Here is a 23,598-nt window from a genome sequence, read left to right on the forward strand (position 1 = left end):
TAGAGTGACTGTAATTCAGGCTTGCAGATGGGAGGTGGTATGATAGGGTTGAATCTGTAGCCCTTTTTACTCTGGCATAACAATGATGACAGCTAACTTTCTTATAGATGTTATGTTCTTAGCACTGTTACTAGTACTTTACTTACATTGACTCATAAAAAATAGTTTAAAAATGATCAGTGATGTACAAAGAAAATGGCATTAAAAAAACTTAAAACTGTGCTGTGAAATAGTCATATTATAAAGGCCTTTTTACAGAATGAGGAGATTGAGGCACAGAAGGATTATCTACTTGACCAAACTCTTTGCTAGTGGGCTGGGAATTGAAATCAGACAGTTTAACTACAAAGTTTGCAAACAAGTCTTGATTTTAGAGGATCCAGAAGAATAATGGTTATGCTGAACATTTTCTGGAGAATTATCTATTGTAATTGACATCTTGGAAATTACTGAGCAATAGTAAAAAGATTCTGCTCTTTGGAAAATCAGTGGGGTTAAGCCATCTTGTGTTGCTAATGCTGGAGGCAACACAGCCTATGTTGAGGGCTGTGTACTCTAATTATACTAGCCTGGGCTCTAATCCTTGCTCTGTTGCTTGCTAGCTTGGTGACTTTGGGAAAGTCACTTCACTTTGTACCCTGAACTTGAGGTTGGGTTCATATCTTTGGCTTGGTAGATTACTATAGGTGGCATTCCTAGGAATTTCTCCGAAGACACCAGAAGTTTTTTTTTTAATGATGTGTGGATAAAAAATATTCATTTAAGGTATTATTGGGTAATTCCTGAGACATAAAGGAAATTTTTGTGATGTAGATGGAAAGTCTGCTTTTCTTATAATATACAATTATTAAAATGATGGGTTATAACTTTAGTGTGCTTTCTTCATGTAATAAACATGATGGTTTTGTTTACACTAATAATATGCAGTTTATATGTAGGATATCAACAAAGGGCAGTGATCTCTTCATTAGAATATACTTTAAAAATATAGCAGTATGTGATCTTAGATTTTGTGCACTGGGAAAATTAGGATTGATAAAGGAAGGATTCTACTGCAGTCATTGTGAAGTATCAAACATGATAGGTTTGACAGTCTTTTCTCCCCTTGACTTCCCCCACACTATTCTTCCTGAGATTCATCCTCCCACTTGTTGAGCTCACCCAAGCCTATTGACTGAGCAAGACAACAGACTCCACTCTCCTCCTCCCCTCTGACTCATGCCAAAAAGTCATGTAGCAATTCAAAGAGATTTGGATCAAAAACTGTAATGGAAAACTTTTTTTTTAAGATTTATTTATTTTTATACAAGAGCGGGGGTACAGGCTAGAGGCGCGGGAGGGTGAGAGGATTCACCAGAGACAGAGCAGGGAACAGAACAGGCAGATGACCAAAATACACTGCTGAGGGGAGCAGCGGGCGTGACAGGAGAGGTCTGCTGTGCCATGTGGGTATCTCCCTGGCCTGCCGGGAATTGAACACAAGCTGCAGAGGCTACAGGCAGCTTCACAGCGCTGCGCTCAACCCCGCTGCACCACCAGGGAGGCCCAAAAACTTTTGTTTTTGACTTTGGACTATTCTTTAATATTTTGATGTTTGTACAATCAAGTGATATTTTAGATCAACTGTATTTCTTCTGAGGTTTTCCCTGATTACTCAAATGAAATGTCTGTTGGTTCTATCACATCACTCTGTTTTGTTCAATGCAGTATCCATCACTATCCAGTATTTCTTGTTTGCTTACTTGCTACTTCTTTCCCCTTTAATGAAAAAAGGAGCATTTTCTGATTTGTTTTATTTATTTTTAAATGTTTTATTGAAGAAGCATTGCATTATAAAATTATGTAGATTTCAAATGTGTTATTATACATTGACATTAGTACATAATACATACTGTTCACCACTGAAAGTTTTATTCCATCCTTACACTATACAATGGGCTTAATTTTCTTGATTTATCTACTTTTCCTTCACTCTTTCTCCTTGGTAACCACTTATTTTGTTTTATAATCTAAAAGTTTATTTTTGCCTTATATGGTTTGTTCATTTATTTATGTGCCACATGAGTGAAATTATATGGTACTTGTCTTGTCCCATTTGACTTATTTCACTAAACATAATATTTTCTAGTTCCATCCATATTGTTGTAAACTCTTGATTTCATCCTTTTTTGTTTTTATAGCTGAGTGGTATTCCATGGTGTGTATACCATATCTTTTTCACCCAATCATTTGTTTATGAGCACTAAGGTTGTTTCCAACACTTGGCTATTGTAAATAATGCTGCGATAAACATGAATATATCTCTTCAAATTAGTGTTTTCATATTCTTTGGGCATCTATCTGGTTTTAAAGTATGACTCCTAGAGAAGGGAGTAGCACATAGTAGGAGTTAATGAATGGTTTTGAATGGATGAATATTTCTAAGATCCTCACGCATTCACTTCATTTGAATTGGGTCTTCATAGCTCCAACTCTGATACTCTGGTGACTCAGTCTCCTCTTTCTGTTATCCCTCACATTTGTCCACACTTGTTATCATTATTCATTAGTCCAGACACAGACTCTGAGTCCATTTCCTTTGTGGTCGTCTTTTTTGTATAATTATGACTCATTTCAAATCTGCTAAAATTTTATAATTTCATTTTTATTAAAATTAATATTTTCTCGATGATTAAATCATAACAGGGTTATAAACATTATTAGTGACATTATAAATGACAAAATATTAATGAAATTTTATTTAATTTTTCAGATGATGTCTTAGGTGTGCACTTAAGACAAAATTGATGATTTTGCATTGCTTACAAATATTCATAGTATAATTTTAGTGTTTTGGTTTAGAAAGCACAATACTATCCTTATTTCACTCTAAATTTGAATTTTTCTCATAAATATTTAATGATATTAGTTAATACTAAGAAACAACTAAGTATATAGTTTGCCACTATTTGAACTGAATATTCTGACTTTAAAAATTATTGTTCAAATCAATATTCTGTTTGATAATTATAAAATTATGACTTTAGTTTGTCAAGTGCTTTTTATTGTTGGAGTGCCTCATCTTGCTGCTTATTTGTTTTGTATGTAGGGGAGGAAAATACTTTTTCATTCTACCCTTTTTAATTCTTGACTGTACTCCTAGTAATAGAAGACAAATTAACAAGATAAAATGCACACAGATTTATTTAAGCTTTTCATGACACAGGAACATTTATAAGGAAATGAAGACCAAAAGAAGTAGTTAAGCCTGAGTGTTTTTATGCAGGTTTGATGAAAAGTGGAAAAGACTTGGGAAAATGTGATAGGATAAAAAACTTAGCCAAGTGTGGTAAACTGGGGGGAAGCAGAAAAGCAAGGCCTGCTCATTCATATTTGTCTTGAAGATAAGCATGTTGTTTAGGGATAAGCACATTCCTTCACCCAGGTATAATAAGGTATCTCTTTTTTAACCTGCTTCAGGGGAAGGTGAGAAATTCCTTTCTGCACAAGTTACTTTTCACATTCTTTCATCTTGAAATATTCAGTATGCCAGGGGTACCCCCTCATGTACAAAGCAGGACAATGTAATACTATTTTAAAATTGACAACTCTTAACCATAGAGTTTTTGTTAAGGTCAAAGTTAGAAAGTGACAAATTTAAAATGTAAGTAAAACTTGAATTTTATTTTGTTCTTGATCATCTTGAAACTGGGATTATGTGAATATTCTATAAGAGACTTGAGGCACTTTTTCAATGACAGAGGTAGGTATTTTGGGAAGTACCTGGAACTTCTGCATTTGGGGTGAAAGCCCATTAACTCCCCAATCAAGAATAACTTACAAAGAATTCATTTATTAGCATGTTTTCTAGGAACTAAGCTCCTTCTAACACAGGGATGAGTGGGATGTGGTCCCTGCCCCTTTAATTCCCAGGTACGATGTCAGTTAACGTGTAGTTCAACCCAGCTGAAGGCAGTAACCTCATGCCCACGTTCTTCTACTTTACATCTCCTTTTTTAAAAGAAAATTATGCGCTTAAGTGATTGCTTTTATCAGTTGTCATGTTAAAAAAACACATTTTGCTTGACAAAGTCATCTTAATCTTACTCCTTTACATGCATTTTTGGTGTATGGTAAATTCTATCTAAATGTTGAATGAGTTAGTGTGACCATGGCTAATGAATGGTTGGTATAGTAAATTCTTTGGTTTCAGTGTGGTCAGATGTGTTTTTTCATAGATAACCAAATATTTTTTCCTGAGAGAATTTATCTCAACAGGCTTTCCAGTTGAGAAGTACACCATATTAAAAAATATGGAGACTTTTGTGTCACAGCTTTCTAAAATAAGAACAGGAAAGTTTACTGTTAAAAAGAGTGGGTCCTGAGAATAGATTACCTGTCTCATAGCTCCCATGCTTGTTGTGTTATATTCATGCAGTTCATTCTGTTAACCTCAGTTTCCTGATCAGTAAAATGGGAACAAAAATGGAACATTCTAAAAAGGCTTCCTATTACAGATAGGAGTGTGAACACATATCTACATTTCATCTTCAGTTAGTGCAGCAGTCTTATTTCACAAAAGCATAACTTGGAAGCCTCCATATCTTTCAGTGTGTTGTACCTCTTCTTCACTGGGAAAGCCTGCTCCTTTTTCGGTATCCTTAAGTGCTTCTCCATTTACTTTTCCTTCTTCATTGTAACATCCATCTCTCCTTTGTTTTTCTTTTCTAATATATTTTTTATATCATTGTTCATTTTTTCCTTATTTTATTTTTTTTTATTTTTATATTCCCCATACAATTGCAACCCCCTGATTTTGACCCCAATTCCTCCTTTCCCCACCCCCCCCCCACATTGTGTGTCTCTGGTTCATAGTTGTTTGTTGATTTTGATTTATTCTTTCTTATAGCTATTCTTTCTCCTGGTCCCTTATTTAGGTTTTCTAGATTCCTGCTATGAGTGAGACCTTCCAGTATTTTTCTTTTTCTTTCTGGCTTATTTCGCTGAGCATGATCCCTTCCAGCTCCATCCATGTTGCTGCAAATTGCATGTGTTTATCTTTTTTGATTGCTGAGTAATATTCCATTGTGTATGTGTACCACATAGCAGCACTATTTACAATAGCTAAGCTTTCGAAACAACCCAAATGCCCAAAAATAGATGACTGGATCAAGAAGATCATTGTTCATTTTTAAACAATGTTTTCTTTTCTCCCCTTCCCCCTCAGGTGTAGTCCCCATAGATTTTCCTTCACCAACGCACCTGTGCACCATCACCACCATCCCCTGTGCTCCTCCCTCCAGCTCTCCTTTGGTGGCAAAGTGGTGCAGCAGAATTTAACAGAGTTTTGAGTCTCAGCTTTACCAATGACCAGTTGTTTTATTTTTTACCTCAGGCATTTTATCTGGCCAAGCCTCTGCTTTTTCTTCTAAAAAGTGGACCTATTTAATTATTACAATTCTACATCACTGTATGAATTAAATTTAGTATTATGTGTGGTCTACTTATTTATTGGGGCACTTGCACTGCAGTGCTTCCCCAGCTCTGGCATTGCTTGCATTTGTGTGACACATCAACATGTTAAGGAAAACATGCATATAAATGAATATATCGATTAAAGGTACAAACTCAGTTTTAGAAATGTTAAAATAAGAAAAATAAGTCAAAATAGCAAAAATTGTACACTTCCTAATAAAAGCAAATGCAGAATGTCTTGTACTATCAGGGCAATGCAAATGTGGGTGTTATGTCTTACTTTGTAGATTATAAGCTATTTGAAGGGCAGAGACTATTTTTAATTCTTTTGTTTCTGTCATTATATCTTGTTCAGTGATTCCATGAAATATATTAAGCCTTTAGCAAATATTTGAATGAATGAAAAGTCCTTGTTTAAAAATTCAAAACTAAGCCTCTTTATTTGAAAATGGGGTTTGTATTATTAGATCTAAGGTTTGGGAACTGTAAGCTGTATATTTTCTATTTGTTAGAAGGCATTTATTAACTAGAGGGAGAATGTTCATTTACTGTCTGATTAAGAATTTTTGGTGCAGTTTTCTAATGAAATAAAATAATTATATAAATGTGCTAATTCATTTGCATACAATATTTTTAAAAAAGATTTATTTATTTATGTGCATACAATAATGTTATTTAATGTGGACCTATACAACCAAAACATATAGTGTTGAAAATCAGTATTACCTCAATAAACAATTAAAAGGTAATGTTATTTGTCATAAAAATAATTTGTATACTAACCAAACATTCAACATACATACTGTATTATCTATAGAGATGGATAAACTAATTTTCAGAGGTATGAGAACTATAAGAAATTATTTAATAAAAACGTTTTCATGGCAACATTTTTAAAAAGCACCTTAGGATGTTATAATTGCAGGTTAGGTTATTTTGACAAGACTATGTAACTAATCCAAGCATTTTATGTTTCTATTCATGGTGGAGTGATGGAGCTAAAAATTAAATTAAAGTAAGAGCTGAAAAGGGGTGTGCTAATGTGACTAGAATAAATGACTTAAATATTATATTTTAGTTTGGTTCCCAAGGTCTCCAGCTATATTCATGAAAGTGACTGGATACTTCATCTTGGTCCCTACCAGAGAAATTTTTGATATTCAGTGCAGCATTTTATTCATTCAGGGCATGAATTTCCTAATATAAATGAAAATATTGTCATTCAGTATATGCAAATAATCCAGCATTAAGAGCTCAAGCTCTTCATTCAAAAATGGAAGTGCATTGTGCTTTTACTTTTTCTATTTTGGGGGATTTTGTGAGAATAATGATAGTCCTGGGGGGTTCAATACAATGAGCAAAATAGATGTGGAGGCTGTCTATATAAACAGGTTGACTAAATAATCTATCATCTAAACTGGGAAACAAGAGAGTACAATTGGGGTTGCAGTGAGTAATTATATTTGGACGACAGGCAAAATTGAGGCAACTCCAAGGTAAATCCTCCCCCTCTTCACACTTAAAAAAACTCACTATCTGGGAATAGAGTTATGGATAGAAATGAGGATGGGGAAATAGATTCTCCTCTTACCCCCTTCTTAAAGCAAATAATTATTTAGAGTACTGATTATGCTGTGAGTGTGTATTTGTGTTTGCTACTGAAGCATGCAGGAGAGTAACTCAGACCTGGGAAAATCAGGAAAGATCTCCCAGGAGGTGACATCTGAGACTTGAAGGATGATAGGAGCTAGTGAGGCAAAGAAGAGGAATAGAAAGTTCTGGACAGACAAATGGCAAGTACAAGTGAAGGACAAGGAAAACTCAGCACAAATGAGTAGATCGGTGTGTCTCTGACCAAGAAACAAGAAGTCAACAGTGGAATTCAGGCTGGAAGTGTTGGCAGGGGTACCATTGTAAGGCATTGAACTTTGTCATGACAGTTTTCAGAGGCACAGTGAGCTGATTAGATACTAAAGGCTCTTGCCTAATTCATTTGACTGCCATGTACATAGTATCTTGACTGGAACTCTTTCCACATCCCCCAGCATTTCTCCTACTCCCCTCCTGGAATTTTGGAAAGGGTGTAAACATTGTGGTCACATGTGGCAGACAGGTGGAGTTACCCTTGGTGGGCAGCTTGGTAGAAGGTGCCCTGAGGAAAACAATCATGAAGTTATGGAGAAGCTGTATATAGGTTAGCCTCAGAAACAGAGTTTGGGCAGGTAGCAGGCACTTCAAGCACCTGCTTCCACAATCTGGATCCTCATCCCTCTCTGCTCGGCTACTATAGTGCTCATACAACCCAGGAAGGGGAGGACTCCAAGTGAAACAAATCATATGCCTAGGAGTTCACACACCTTCCCAGAGCAATTTCCTGGAGGAGTGGTAGGTTTTATCACCTGAGAATAGTGAATACTGATTGGCAAAGTGAAAGATGTTTGCTGTTCAGATTAAAGGAATATCTAGGTCATTTATTAGATACAGCATGATGATGTACCGTGTTAAAAATATGAATTTATGCAATAATCAGAAATCACGGAGTAAGTAAAATAAAAGTAAATAAAATAATGATTCAGAACATTGCTGGTATCCTAATTCTTTTATGCTTAGAAGCATAAATATGTCCTTTCTAGACATATTAATTTGATGTAATTTGTTGATTAGGATCAACAAGCTCTTGAATTTATTGAAAAATCACTTAATGTAACTATGTTTTCATGGTTAAAACCTATACTTATAATTCATTATTTTTGATTTGTCAGTTTTCTTTCTTTATACCACCTCTCTATTTCTTGTGTTTTTACTTTTGCCTGTTTAAAGTCTGATGATATTTCCCTTTAATACTATAAATTGCTGGGATCAAGAATAATATTTTTTAAAATTAGCAAGTATTTTTAGGAGTATAATAGTAAACACTGTTAAACAAATACTTGAAAACAGAACGAATAAAGCAGTTTCTTATTTATCAATAGGCTTGGTAATATAGTATTAAAAGTAATTTAATTTTTAATATGGAATCACCAAAAACCCCGAATAGCCAAAGCTCTCCTGAAAAAAAAAGAAGGGAATGGAGGCATCAGACTCCCAGACTTCAAACTATACTACAAAGCCATAATCATCAAAACTGCATGGTATTGGAACAAGAACAGACATACAGACCAATGGAATCGAATAGAAAATCCAGAAATAAACCCACAGATTTATGGTCAACTAATCTTTGACAAAGGAGCAAAGAATATGCATTGGAGCAAAGAAAGTTTGTTCAATAAATGGTGCTGGGAAAACTGGGTCGCTACATGCAAAAAAATGAAGCTTGACCACCACCTCACACCATACACAAAAATCAACTCAAAATGGATTAAAGAACTAGACATAAGACCTGAAACCATAAAATATATAGAAGGAAATATAGGCGAAACACTACGTGATATGCACATCAAAGACATCTTTACAGACACATCACCCAAAGCAGTGATAGTGAAGGCAAAGATAAACAGCTGGGACTACATCAAATTAAAGAGCTTCTGCACAGCAAAAGAGACAATAACAAAAACAAAGAGAAACGCCACCAACTGGGAGAACATTTTTGCACCCAACACTAATGATAAAGGACTGATCACAAAAATCTGCAAAGAGCTGATGAGACTCAACAACAACAAAGAAAATAATCCAGTCAAAAAATGGGCAGAAGAGCTTAAAAGAAACATCTCTGAAGAGGAAATGCAAATGGCCAACAGGCATATGAAAAAATGTTGAACATCCTTTGTCATCAGGGAAATGCAAATCAAAACTACCATGAGATACCATCTTACACCAGTGAGAATGGCACATATTAAAAAAACTAGCAACAACAAATGTTGGCGAGGGTGTGGAGAAAAAGGAACTCTTCTGCACTGTTGGTGGGAGTGCAAACTGGTCCAACCACTGTGGAAAGCTGTATGGAGATTTCTGGACCTACTAAACATAGAGCTTCCATATGATCCAGCAATTCCACTCCTAGGTATTTACCCAAAGGACACAGAAACATCAATTCCAAAGAACACCTGCACCCCTATGTTTATAGCAGCACTGTTTACAATAGCTAAGCTTTGGAAACAACCCAAATGCCCAAAAATAGATGACTGGATCAAGAAGATGTGGTACATATATACCATGGAATATTACTCACCATTCAAAAAAGATAAACACATGCAATTTGCAGCAACATGGATGGCGCTGGAAGGGATCATGCTCAGCGAAATAAGCCAAAAAGAAAAAGAAAAATACCGGATGGTCTCACTCATAGCAGGAATCTAGAAAACTTAAATAAGGGACCAGGAAAATGAATAACTATAAGAAAGTGAAAATCAAAATCAACAAAAAACTATGAACCAGAGACACTTTTAGGGGGGCGGGGGCGGGAGGGGAGGGATTGGGGTCAGAATGGGGGGCTGCAATTGTATGGGGAATATAACAATAAAATTTATTAAAAAAAAAAATAAAAGTAATTTAATTTTTAGTATTTTATGTTTGTTATTTATATTAACATAGATAAGTCTGTCTGGCCTTGCTTTGCATGTAATCAAGTCAGAGCTATAAGATATTTGTTTTCCTTTTCTCTTTCACACTATTATGATTTAATAAGATTTTTTTTGCCTCTGAGAACATTGTGTTTTCAATATTTATCTCAAAAAAAAAAAAAAAAGAAAAAGACAGTGGCACCCTGGCAACCTTGAAACATTTTTGTGAAAATAAAAACTATAAAGGTTAATACCCCATCAACCTTATGTACCAAGCAGATTATATTTGAAAAGAAACTCAACGGGAAAGAAAGGGACTCCATTAATGGACATTTCCTAAGGATTAGACCAGAAAATTATAAGAAAAAATTGCTGTCATTCTGAGACATGTTTGCAGCATTTCCTGGGGTGAGTGCTGGCATCTAGCGAGCTCGGAGCAGGGCCCTGAGTCATCCCAAACTGCAGAGTGGTCTTGAGAACAGTGTGGGGAGGATCGCAGCTGTACATATTTTTGCTATTATAAGAATTAGTATGTGAACGACATTACAAAAGGAGAGACAAAAATAAAAACGCACTACTCAGACCTCAAGTGTTTTCAACATCTAATGTGAGGTAAAGTTGGGGGAGCACTCTGCCCCGAATGGAGGTAGATCAGAATCTCATGCTTGTTGTATGCCTGATCACAAAGGACAGTTTGACATTAGGGGTTGTGTTATCTTTATAGTTTTAGGACAGTGAACATAGGGGACTGAGTTCAACACATCCTAGTACTCATGGAATAATTTGGTTCTTTGTTGCCAATGAACTCAGAAAACTATAGATAGTCACAGTCAAAAGTAACCTTGAAGGTGAACACTCTCAATTTACAGAAAAAGAATTGCCTCATTTGTTTCTAACTGCATATAGCACTACCTTTAGGGTTTGTGCTAAATGTGATTTTATCTCCAGTCAGATGTGCGCAGCCCTAAGAGTTCGATATCTGGCCAGCAAATCTAACATTTTCTCCCATTGTTCTGATTCTTTGTTACCTGCTAAGCTGGTCCATCCTGGAATACATTACTGAATTCTGGGAAGGGGAGAGGCAGGAGACTACTCTGCATCTCCTTGACCTCACTGGAAGAGAGAAGAACCTTGGGATAGGAAGGAATTAACATTTCAGTATGAGAAGGCAAAAGGAGAGAGGTGAGGTCTGTCTGTCTGGAGTCCATAAGTACACATTTCATGTATGGGAAACTTAAATATAAAATATACTTAATAAACTTAAAATATAAAAGCAAATGTTCCTGAACAAAGAATTATCATCAATGATAACATTTATATAGAAATATATAGTCAAATATATATGCACTAAAAATGTATAATAAATAATATAGTATAAAATAAAACACTTAAATCTTTTTTAGGTGTCATTCATCCTTTAACATAGTGTAACTCACCATTAACATCCTGTCCGTTTTACTAAACTTTATAGAATTTAGCAGATTATAATTAGATAATATTGGAGGAGAGCTTATTGTTTGCCCTCAAAGCATTAAGCAAATTAAAAAATTAAATTACTGTATAGTTTTTAATTATCATCTTTGAAATATGTGAAAAATAACAAGTTAAATGAGTCCTTTGATTTTGGATTATTTTAACTTTTAGAATTCTCATTCTTCATTTACCTAATTGTTGTCACTGTTTTAAAAACATTAGACCTTCAGAAAGATGAGCAGTGTTGTGTAGCTTCTCTGTGACAAAACTTTGCTTGCCACTTTAAAACACAAGTATCCATCTCTGTTAGTATTTGTGTTAGGTATGCAAGTGTGGAGTTTAATGTAGATAGTGAAAGAAAACTGTAACAATGACAAGTGGCTAAGCAAGTCTCCTCGTTAATTAAACAACATGCCTTTAATTAGTCTGATCATCTGTATTGTGCAGTTATAATAGATTAATAGAAACTGGTATTTGTCTTTTGGTTTGTCAGAACTTAAAGTAGAAATAAGAAAAAGTATAGAAATCCTATTTTCAATAATTAAAAAAGGAAAGAAAATTATAATTTGTATTGAAAATATTCAAAACAACCTGCTGTTCAACAAAAATGGAACACATCTACATGATTACAGTCTTACTATCTGAGGATTTATATATGATATAGCAAATATTACATTTTAATTAGATTAGGGATAATAATTCTCTTATACAAATCAGCAGAAATAGGCTCAGCTTAACATTTCCTTTCATAAGTGTTTTCACCCTAATTTATCACTTTTCAAAAATAAAATGGAGACAGAAGGGAGCCTATTTAAGACTATCCAGATTGGAATTAATTTTGTCATTTAAGTGCATTAGAAATTGGGAGCTAGACCCTAATGAGAGTTTTAAAGCATAGTCATGGACCACATCCCAAACTATTCAAATAATTTACTTTTCTGTTTTAGAGTAACATCAGTGATTAAAAACAAAGACTGATGTTGGGGTGGGATTACATGAGTACATAGGAGTGATTTCAAGCCTGACAACTTCCTCCTATTATATATTTCCAATTATGCTAATCCTGAAGCTTCTGCAAGAATCCATTTTCCATTTCTGACTAATTTTCATCCTTTCTATATGTTATTTTTTATCAAGTTTTCAGAAATCTGCTCCTTGAATAGAAAATCATCTTCCTGTAGATATGTAGCCAAGAAGTGTTTGATTTTAACTTAATTTCACTGATGTTCATGTTTGGAAGGAAAGTACAATCTCTATAAAGGACAAATCAACTTGTATTTGTGTTTAGACCTTTGTAGTTTCATTTTATCAACTCTTAATTTTCCTCTTTGGCCACCTGTTTTTTAATTTTTTAATTATTATTTTAATTTTTACTGTAATTGTTAATTTAGCTATTTCTTTCTTGGTTACTGAAGTTCCAATAAGGTGAAAACACTTAAACACTCTGCACCATTGCTTATTCAAAGAGCATTCAGTCAGAATGTTCTATTCAGACTATAAAACACGTCAAGGTGCCTCCTTGAGATTCTAAAACATTAGCATCGTGATGGATGGCGCGTGCTTTTTGCATTTAGCTCACTGTGCTTTTCTTTCTTGTCTTTTTATTCAGTGGAATGCTTGCCGATTTCTCCACAAACTTCTAAGGCTGAGACCCTGAGGAAGTCAGCTTGAGAATGCCTTCCGAACGCTGCCTCAGGTCAGCCCTGTGGACATGTCATTGGTTGGTATAGTGAGCTTTGAAACAGCCACACTGCACATTCTAGGATCCAGCACAGAGCAGAGGCTCACCCCTTTTGAAGGATTAAGTAAGAGTCAGAATGCGTGTGAGGTTAGTACAGTAGCACAAAGACTGTGATCGAATTCTAGTCAAATTGAGATATATTTCATGAGTCTTTGAATGATTCTACTTGTTATTTTTTTCTTATTTAGGATTCTAACCTCCCTCAAATAAAAGATATATTGCTATATAGGTAAATGACTTTAAAAAAGAAACAGAAAACTATACATATGTAGGAATATTGTCCTCTTTAAAGCAATCACTTTGGGGAGTGTGATAGATGGTCTCATAGCATTTTCTCTCTTTTTTTAAATTTTTATTTATTTATTTATTTATACAAGATTGATTGATTGATACAAGCACTGGGTACAGTCAGAAGCGCTGGAGGGTGAGAGAATTCACCAGAGCCAGAGCAGGGAGCAGAGCAGGCAGAAGGACCAAAGTACACTGCTGAGGGGAGCAGCGGGCGGCAGGAGAGGTCTGCGCGCCATGTGGGACCCTCCTCTGGTGGCCGGGGAGCAGCCGGGGATCGAACCGTCGCTGCAGAGGCTGCGGGCAGCTTCGCAACCCAGCGCTCAACCGCTGCGCCACCGGGGAGGCCCAGTCTCATATCATTTTCTTTTAATGATTCATATATTTAATAGATATTTATTGAATTCTACTTGTGAAGAGAATCCAGCAGTAGAAAAAACTGATAAAGTTTCTACTCTCATCAAAGTCTATGGGGAAGCAGATATTAAAGTTATCAGACCAGTAACAATACAAATGGAGTTGTGAAAAGTAGCATAAGTGTTTCCTGGTTGAGAAAGCAGCCTCAGCAAAAACAATGAAGACATGCTCTTTTGGAAGTGATGGCTCACCCTCCCTGCCTCCACACTGTTGTTGGGTCCATTTCTCTTCACTCACTGAGCGTCTGGCACCTGGCTTACTTCTTCCTCATAAACCCTCACAACCTCCCTATGCACTCTGTCCGCTTGTAGGACCCGTTCAACTTTGTAGCCTTGAATCTTCAATCTGCTTATCCCCAAAGACCTTCACTCAGCTACCCACTCCCACTGTCACTCCTTGGAGCTTGCATCCCCAGTAGTTGCTCTACTCTTACTGTTATTTCTCTCCTTCTAACTTGACTATATAGCTACCCCTACAGTTGTTGTAACAACTTCATTGCAACATCTCATTTACTGATCCTACTTTCTATCAATCCAGCAATAACTTCTTTTCTCTTCTGATCACTCTTTTTTTTACAGTCACTCTTTTTTTTTTACAGTCACTCTTTTTTTAAAAGTTTTATTTTATTTTATATATTTTTTACATCATTTTTAATTTTTGCACAATGTATGCATTTTCATCTTGGTTATAGTCCCCATACAATTCCCACCCCCCTTGTTTTGATCCTACTCACTCCTCTCCCCTGCCCCCCAATCATTAGTGTGTCTCTGATTTATAGTTGCTTGTTGATTTTGATTGTGACTTTATTATAATTAGTATTTTTTCTGGTCCCTTATTTAGGTTTTCTTTTTTTAAAGAATTATTTATTGGGCCTCCCCAGTGGCGCAGTGGTTGAGCACTGGGTTTCGAGACTGCCTGCAGCATCTGCAGCGCCGGTTCGATCCCCGGCCACTGGGTGAGGGTCCCACACGGTGCGCAGACCTCTCCTGCCGCCCACTGCTCCCCTCAGCAGTGTACTTCATCAGTCTGCCTGCTCTGCTCTCCGCTCTGACTCTGGTGAATTCTCTCACCCTCCCACGCTTCTAACTGTACCCAGTGCAGTTATTTTTTTTTAAAAAGTTATTTATTTAATTATACAAACACTGGGTACAGTCAGAAGTGCAGGAGGGTGAGAGAATTCACCAGAGCCAGAGCGGGGAACAGAACAGGCAGTCTGTAGAAATACACTGCTGAGGGGAGCAGCGGGCACGGCAGGAGAGGTCTGTGTGCCATGTGGGACCCTCCGGCGGCCGGGGATCGAACCGGTGCTGCAGAGGCTGCGGGCAGCTTCGCAGCTCAGCGCTCAACCACTGCGCCACCAGGGGAGGCCCTTATTTAGGTTTTCTTAAGCATTTTCTCTTTTCCATTCATTTTTGATGCATTGCCTGACAAGACCTCAAACCAGGTGAGCCTAGCGATCTAAGTTTCCATGCCTGTATTGTCCAATAGAGATTGGTTCCACTAAATCTTTAGATTCAACAAGCAAAAAAAAAAAAAAAAAAAAAAATGCCCAGAGTTTTGGTATGTGTTTGTTGTCCATTTAGTTCCTCTTTTGCTATGTGAAGAGTAGTCCTTTAGCTGAGCCCAGCCCTGCTGTGTTTTGAATTCTTTTAGATGGTTCGTCGTCTCTTAACTGTTCTGGATACATAGCTGTGCTTGTGCAGTCTCTGTAATGCAGGTGAGTCAGATTTACACTTCTAGTTCAGGCTTCTTCTTGAGCTCCAGATCCATGTCTCAGAAAAGATAAACATCTACACTTGGGTGTCTTTTTTTTTTTTTTTTTTTGTGGGACCCTCGCCGGTGGCGGGGGATAGAACTGGCACTGCAGAGGCTGCGGACAGCCTCACAGCCCAGCGCTCAAGCGCTGTGCCACCAGGGGAGGCCCTCTACACTTGGGTGTCTTAAAGACAACTCAAACTTAAGCGACCTACTCCGAATTCATCATTTACTTCTTCTGCAATTATTTTCCTCTCCCACTGATTTTCTATTCTGGCATATTAAGTTGGATAAACCAGAAACATCAGACTCTTCCTAGGGTCCTCCCTTCTATTTATCTCTATATCTAACCCATCACTGATACCGCTAAGTAGCTTTTTAGACTGTTCGCCTTCCTGAAACTCTATCCCACGTTCCAGTGAAAGGGCCAACTCCATAACTCACCTGAACTGCATGCACAGCCCAGGCTAGCTTCAGTTTGGCTGAATTTCTCTGATTGCTCGTGGTATTGCATAGTACTGAGTGACCTTTTCTGTGACTTCCACTTGCCCTTAGGATAAACTGAAGAGTGGGAGCCAGCCTCTGCTGCTCAGGTCACTCTTGCATCTTGTCCTTTCTGTCCTCATGGGCCTAGTCATTAACATTCTGTAGACTCCATCTAAAGACCATCCTCCCTTCTGCCTTAGGATCGCAGCACAGCCCATTTTGCACTGGTAACTTGTTCTCATCTCTCAACTCACAGCTCAACTTTTTTTAGAAAGGCCAGATAATTTGATTAATTGTAACTGCCTTGTTACAATTTTATGAGAACTATTAACTAGTTTGGTTTGTTTGCAGATTTATCTCCAGTACCTGGCACAATACCTGGAATAGGATGAATGTTTGTTGAGTGAATGAAGGAGAGAATGAAACAAAACTATTCATTTAAAATTAAGTTCCTTTTTCCTTCAGACATTTCATTGAGCATAATACCTTCCAGCTCCTTCCAAGTTGCCATGAATGGCATGAGTTTATCTTTTTTGATTGCTGAATAGTACTCCATTGTGTATATGTACCACATCTTCTTGATCCAGTCATCTATTTTTGGGTATTTGGGTTGTTTTCATATCTTAGCTATTGTAAATAGTGCTACAATAAACATAGGGATGCAGGTATCCCTTTGAATTAATGTTTTTGTGTTCTTTGGATAGATTCCTAGGAGTGGAAAAAGCAAATATTGTACAAAAATGAACAATGATGTAAAAAATACATATAAATAAATTAAAAAATAAATTAAATTAAGTTCCTTTCCTCATCATCTTCACTATTTCTTAATCATGTTATGTCTTCCTTGTTCACTATTTTGACCATTGCTATTATATGCTAGGATCCATTTTAAAGTACTTACAGATTTTAAGTGAACTATAAAAATAAAATGAAGTTCCATTATTGTAATGTATAGCCTGTTCACTTAAGTAGGATTAAATAATATTGTTTTTAATTTTACAGAAATATCTGGGCTGTGGAATTGAAGAGATTAGGGTACTTACTTGATAGCTTATTGACAGATTATGATCAGGTTTTTTTTTTTTTTTTTGCCTGTAATTTTTTTGTCTAGTCTATTTGAGAAATGATGCCCTTTATGCCACTGGCTTATTTTTCTCTTTTAAGTTTGTGATTTCTTGTTGGCAGTCTTGACTTAAAAGCATCTGCACATTTTCTGTATATCTAAATATTAATGTTGATATAGAAATTGATTTGAATTTTTAAATTTGAAATGCAGATGTTTAAAAACCAGATAGCTCTTTTGGAATCTACATCAAAAACACTGACTGAATTTAGTCAAAATTTGCTCTATGAAAATGAGCTGGGGGGGTTGTGATAAAAAATGTTAACTATGAACTTAAAGTAGTGATTTGCACTAAAGCAGTGCTTCACCATCAGTCAGTGTACTGTGTTATGAAAATCGTGCTCTGCATTTGATTTTTTTAGTTTTTGCCATCAGTACCAGAATGAAAGTTAAAGACTTAAAGTCATGAATAGTCCTGTTCTCTGAGACCTCATTTATTTATCTCCCTGGTACTGGATCCTGACATATGGCCAATGAAATGGTTGCTCCCTGGCATCACTAAAAAGCAATCTGCTGCGCAGGGAGTCTGAGGCTTCCTGTGCTGTACCCTGCAGTGTGGGTCCTGTGAGACAGAGAAGCATGCTCACCAACAGCCTAATGGGGCGCCTGTAGAGTTCATGGGGAAAGAAGTGGAGGGACACTCCGCCCAAAAACCTTGCAGACTGTCCAATAGAACAATAATGCAAAACATATATATGATTTTAAAAACTCATGTGGTCACATTTAAAAAACATAAAAAGAAACAGGTATAATGCAGTGTAACCATGTATTTTATATAACACAATATACCCAAACTATTATCATTTCAACAGGAATCAATATAAAAAATATTGACATATTTTGCATTCTTTTTTACACTACGTCTTTGACATCCACTATACATTTTACACTTACAGCACAACACGTTTTGGACTACCCATGTTCAAGCACTTAGTAGCACACTCAGCTAGTGACAACTCTATTGAAGAGTGGAGTTCTAGGGGCTCTTCTAGAGTGAAGATATTAGGGATGCCTTGGCAAAACCCTATGTACTCACCTTTGAATTTTGAGATAGCAGCATTGCTTCCATGGAAAACCTCTTCAAATTTTAGGATGATCCTCAGATTTATGTACTCTTGGAAAATATGACTGCTATTTTATATTTTATTCAATAATTTAGGAAGTTTTAAGATTATGTTTTTCTTTCTTTTTTGTTTCCCGCATAACAAAGGGACATTGCTCTTGGTTGGGAGGTTCAGTTGGTTCATTTGATATGTTATAGATGTCAAGGAAACTGTTGGCAAGTCTGTGTCTGCTTATAGATGTAGTATAGCATTGTCTTTAATTCACCTCCCTGGTTTATGATTACTGACTTAGTCAAATGGGCCGTAACCTTCCATCTGTGTTGTGTGGCCACACAGGCATGAACATTAAGAGGGATGAGGCTCTTTGCAGATTTACATCTGAGAGTTGAGTGGGATGTTACTTTTAAAATATAATAATGACTTGTTGATTAATAGACCTTTATTTCCTGCCAAATGTCGGGAGTATTTGTTTCTGCTTTTAAGGATTCCTAACATATTGGTTCCAAAATATTTGGAATCTTGTGCCAAGCTTTGCCTTAAATATTTAACATGTTGTTTTCTTTAAGCTTGAATATTTCAAGCCCAGCTGAATGATCCTGTGAAACCATGCAGCATTACAATTGTTTTAGAACTGTGCCCTTTGTTCTTTGCCAAATTTCAGTTTACAGCTGCTCTTTCCCTGGCAAGATTTATTCGCTGTCAATAGATGTCTGAAATGCAAATACTGATTCAGTCTTAATAAGGACGTGAATTGTGGTGCTATATTTGGAAAATGAGTAAGGAAACATTTTAAGGCAATTATTTTAATATATTCTTCTGTTCCACTACAAGTAAAATTTCAAAATACATTTATTTAGCATTTAAGGTACATTAAAATGGGGAAAAGCTATGAGAGTTTGGAAATAATTTTTCTAAGGTTATAATAATTAAAATCCATTTTCTATTCTCCAACTTATCTTACTCATTGTGCAAAAATAACTTTTTGAAGCTTGATTTTAAATACATCTTATCACTCACTCATGTCACTATGTTGATATACCTTATTTTTGAAAGGCAACTTTGATTTTGAGATTAACTATGCATAATATAAATGTAAAATTAATAAGGACTTTGTGATTTTTACCCCCTCAAGCATAGATTTTTGAAATCTTTACAGTGTATCATTTTTTTTTGTATCCTAAACAGGAAGATAATTACATTATCATGTTTTTGGTGATTCTCAAATTGCCTGATATTAGATCTTTGGTTTTCTTCTATATAAAACAGAGATAATACCTCTCTCATAGCATTATAAGAAAGATTAAATGAATTAATAATTGTAAGCACCTAGGATTAATTCATGGGACAGTGTTTTGTATTTGTTACCTATATAAAAATGTCATTCTTTTAGGAAAGATTTTTTTAAAGACTATCCTAAAACTTTACTTCCCTGATATAAGTGCCTATTACAATTCTATTTCTTCATTTATTTGAGTGATGCTAACTAATATCCATTCTAGGCTTTGCATATATATATTTGTGTAAAAAAAAGTTGTTTATGCCTCTGCATGCAGTTTCAAGCACTGATTTTAAAAGTCTGCCTATTGCTACAGCCACTGAGTATTTGATGACAGTAACCACTTCAAAATGCTCTGCTGCATGTCAACTGAAAATAATCCTCCCACCTTCCCATGAAAACTTCCTATATCATTACCTCCTGTCAGGGTTTTTTTTCTTTCAATAGTTCTGACATTTCAGAAGTTCCCCAGTCAAAAAGGTCCAACAAAACTAACTGGCTGCACTATGGCATTTCACAGGAAGCATTTAGTTCACTTTAAGGTGGTGATTTGTGCTGAGCTGTAATTTACCAGCTGACTGGCCCAACAGACTGGGGAGAGGCCTGTCAGATAAACCAACCATGCAGGCGAGGCTGGTGGTGACTTTCTGACTCCCCTGAGTATCTCTTTCAACATTCACTCAGAGGAATGTACTGGACGCAGGAGTTGTCAATGAAGATAGATGATGCTCTGTCCTCCCCATGGTCTCATTACTCTGCTTCCAGAAGAGTTCACAGGCCAGAAACACAACTTGATGGCCCTTACTCTTATCCTGGAGTCACTTCTGACTGGTACAGCTCACTCATCTTAGTCTAATGCCAGTTCTGAGATTTCTGATATTTGGAAGCACTGTAGGGATTTTCATAGATCTACGCTGGAATTGTTTATAGCTATCTACAAATTCAATTGCATTTTATGCTTATGGTTTTACTTTTATATTATTTTAGTAAGATCTGGGTGTTCTAGTAGGAGTTTTGAATAAAATAAAATAAAATCATATAGTCTTTTATAAATCTAATACAGTGATCACACATAGACATTGATATGATGTTACTATAGATGTGCTTTACTTAAAACCTTAATTGTTTTTTCATTTACATTGTCATTTTTTAAAATGATTTATTTATTTATGCATGCAAGAACAGGGTTACAGGCCAGAGGTGTGGAGGTGAGAGGACTCACCAGAGACAGAGTGGGGAACTGAACAGGCAGAGTGACTGAAATACACTGCTGAGGGAAGCAGCGGGCAAGACAGGAGAGGACTACTGTGCCATGTGGTTTGGCTAGGGATCGAACTCATGCTGCAGTAGCTGTGGATAGCTTCATAGGTTGCATCTTAACCCCTTGCGCCACCAGGAAGGCCCCCTACAGTGTCATTTTTTTGATGCTGTTCTTTTGGTGCATGATTTCCCAAGTTTAATAATAGGCTGCTATGGTTCACTTCATTACCTTTTACATGAAATAGTTATTGGCAGCCCTTTCCCCCTAATCCATATTTGGTTAGTTTTGTTTTATTTATTAGTTGAGTATCGTATCCTGTAGGGTAATGTCTTACATTTCTGGTGTGTCTTCCATATCCAATGGATTGTCTGCTGGATCAGGGCGTGGTGATGATCATATTCTGAGCTTGTGCTAACTTGGGTGGTCCAAAATTAAAGGAGGGGTTGGAGATTTGGGTGGGAGGTCACAGAGTGGAGAGAGTCACGTAGCATGTAGATGCACATCCAGAGAGAGCTGTGCACTATGAGATATACACATACCAAGAGCACAGAGGCTCACAAGTAGATACTCGCAGGCCTACAGACACAGGTCAATACACAGAAGCAAATGGACATGCACATGAACACAAATTCAGAAAGAGAAGCACTACTAGGAAACAGAGACCGGTGTGGGGTGAGTGAAAGAGAATCAGAGAAGTGGAGATTGAGAGAATGGTGGTGAGAAAGAGTGCACTGGAATCACATCCTACATAGTTGTCGAGGGACTGAGGGAACATGAGGCCTGGGAGAGAAATGCTGACCTGGTGTTCTACTTTGTAGTATTCAAGAAATGCTGACAGGCCAGAGGCTCTGCCACTCAGAATCTCACAATGATAGTGTGTTGGCAGCACTGAACCAGCAAAGAAGTGATGGCATCCTCTGCGACGTCACCCTGATTGCTGAGGAACAGAAATTCCACGCTCACAAGGCAGTGCTGGCAGCGTGCAGCGACTATTTCCGGGTAAGTAGATCATTTGCTTGTTTCTGTTAAGATATCAATAAACAGAGGATGTACTGTCATATGACCAGCAGCCAATTAGATGATAGTTCTCATGCTGTAAATGTTGGGGGCAGGCTGTGTTTAGTCCTGGCTGAGATCCCGAGACCCATTGGGATCCTCGCAGACCCGGACGCCTGTACTTCCCTCCAATGGAGAGCAGGCTACTCCTTTGCATGCCAGCTGAGGGCTGTTTGACACTTTACCGCCTCAGGATAATGTGGTATTGTAGTGCTCCACAGTGGGGGTGCAGGCCAAAGGCAGGATATTTCTGGTTTCAGGATTAGAAGGACAATATGCCCTAAACTAGAATTATGTTTGTCTTCCTTGTGCTTTACCATACTGATATACCTGGAAACAGTATCTTGTCTCAGTAATTTCTGTATCTCTCGTAACATTTATAATGTTGCCTCAGGCTTAGTAAGTGCTCTGCTCAATAAATATTTATTAAGTGAATGAAGAAATGTTTTCTAATTGTCATAGAATTCCATGTGTTTCAATTCTTAATATCCTGATTATTAAATTATGCAAATTATTCATTGACTTTCTTCTTTCTAGTATGATCTGTTCAAGTTAATTAAATACTTTTTCATTAATTAGATTTTCATTTTGCTATCTGGCAGATTATTTTGAACCTAAATGAAAGAAATTAATTTGAAAGTAATTGTCGTTCTGACTCAGGAGATGTGGGTCTGCCAGACTGAGGAGATGCTCAACTTTGATGTAAACTGTTCTTTACATTGCTCTGCAAGTTAAATAGCAACTTTTCCTGCTTAAAATATGAATAACAAACAGTTGAGCACAGAGTACTATGACTTCCTGTGATTGTCAACAATTTAAAAGGAAGGGTAAAAACATATTCTTGAGCCAAGTAATAATACTTTTTTGCAAAGAATAAAAATTAGTGATTGATTTCAATAGTGTGGGTTCAACATGGCATTAGTCAAATGCTATAGCTAAGTCAGACCAGGGCTTCTTTTATTAAAAGTGTAAAACTGTTGGAAGGAAGAGCTGAAGAGTCAGAACTGAATTTGAATACAGTGGCAGGAACTGTATCTCAGTGTTCCCAATTGTTTATCATGGTGCCTGGTAAATAGCAGTTGTTCTACCAGTTAATATTTATTGGGTTCTTCATTTTCTCCACTATCTATTCTTTGAAATAGGCAAGTCATCTAAGTTCTGGGAATGTTTTTTTCTCTTTCAAAGGTGATTATAAAGCATAACTCTGAGAATAGGTTGATCTAGAGATTTAAATGAGATCAAGTGCATAATGCACTAAGCACTGTATTTGACTCACAGTAGACTTTGAATAAACACTAGCTGTTTCACTCTGTAGATTAACTGGTAATGCTCTGCCTGGATATTTGTGGGAAGAGAGGAGTTAATCTTTAGGCTCACCTGGTTGCAGAGTCACCTTTTGATGGGTCAGAATAACTTTTGGTCTCATTCTTACCTGTCTTTTTGTTTTCTGAATCTGACATCTCTTTCCTTCTTGCTTGGAACTTTTTGGTAGCCATCTAACTTTTTTCCTTCTCTGGCTGCCCCATGACAAACCATTGTGCAGATAACCACGTACTTAACTTTTGTTCCTCTGCTCAGGTTCCCTGGAGCTCCTTACTGAATGTCTGCCAGATGCCCAGAGAATCCCTTCGTGCTGTGCCATTATTGTTCATCCTCAGCTTTGTTTTTCCATCTGTTATCTTTTCATTTGATGTTTCAGCCATTC

The 23,598-nt window shown here is 36.7% G+C and overlaps 1 protein-coding gene across 7 annotated transcripts in view; it reads left to right on the top strand.

Annotated features, from left to right (window-relative positions):
• Positions 1 to 23,598, top strand: part of KLHL32 (kelch like family member 32) — a 178,152-nt gene that overhangs the window by 29,059 nt on the left and 125,495 nt on the right. For 6 of the 7 annotated variants that reach the window (XM_037520130.2, XM_054699040.1, XM_054699041.1 and 3 more), the window contains exons 2-3: positions 13,036 to 13,122; positions 21,656 to 21,836. In XM_037520130.2, the coding sequence (XP_037376027.1) occupies positions 13,100 to 13,122; positions 21,656 to 21,836 (204 nt within the window). In that variant the 5' untranslated portion in view covers positions 13,036 to 13,099. The remainder of the gene's footprint in view (positions 1 to 13,035; positions 13,123 to 21,655; positions 21,837 to 23,598) is intronic. The other variant, XM_037520131.2, reaches the window with a different exon arrangement.

The sequence above is a fragment of the Talpa occidentalis genome, unplaced genomic scaffold (genome assembly GCF_014898055.3).
Source record: "Talpa occidentalis isolate TD23 unplaced genomic scaffold, MPIMG_talOcc4v2.1 talOcc4.2, whole genome shotgun sequence".
NCBI lineage: Eukaryota > Metazoa > Chordata > Mammalia > Eulipotyphla > Talpidae > Talpa > Talpa occidentalis.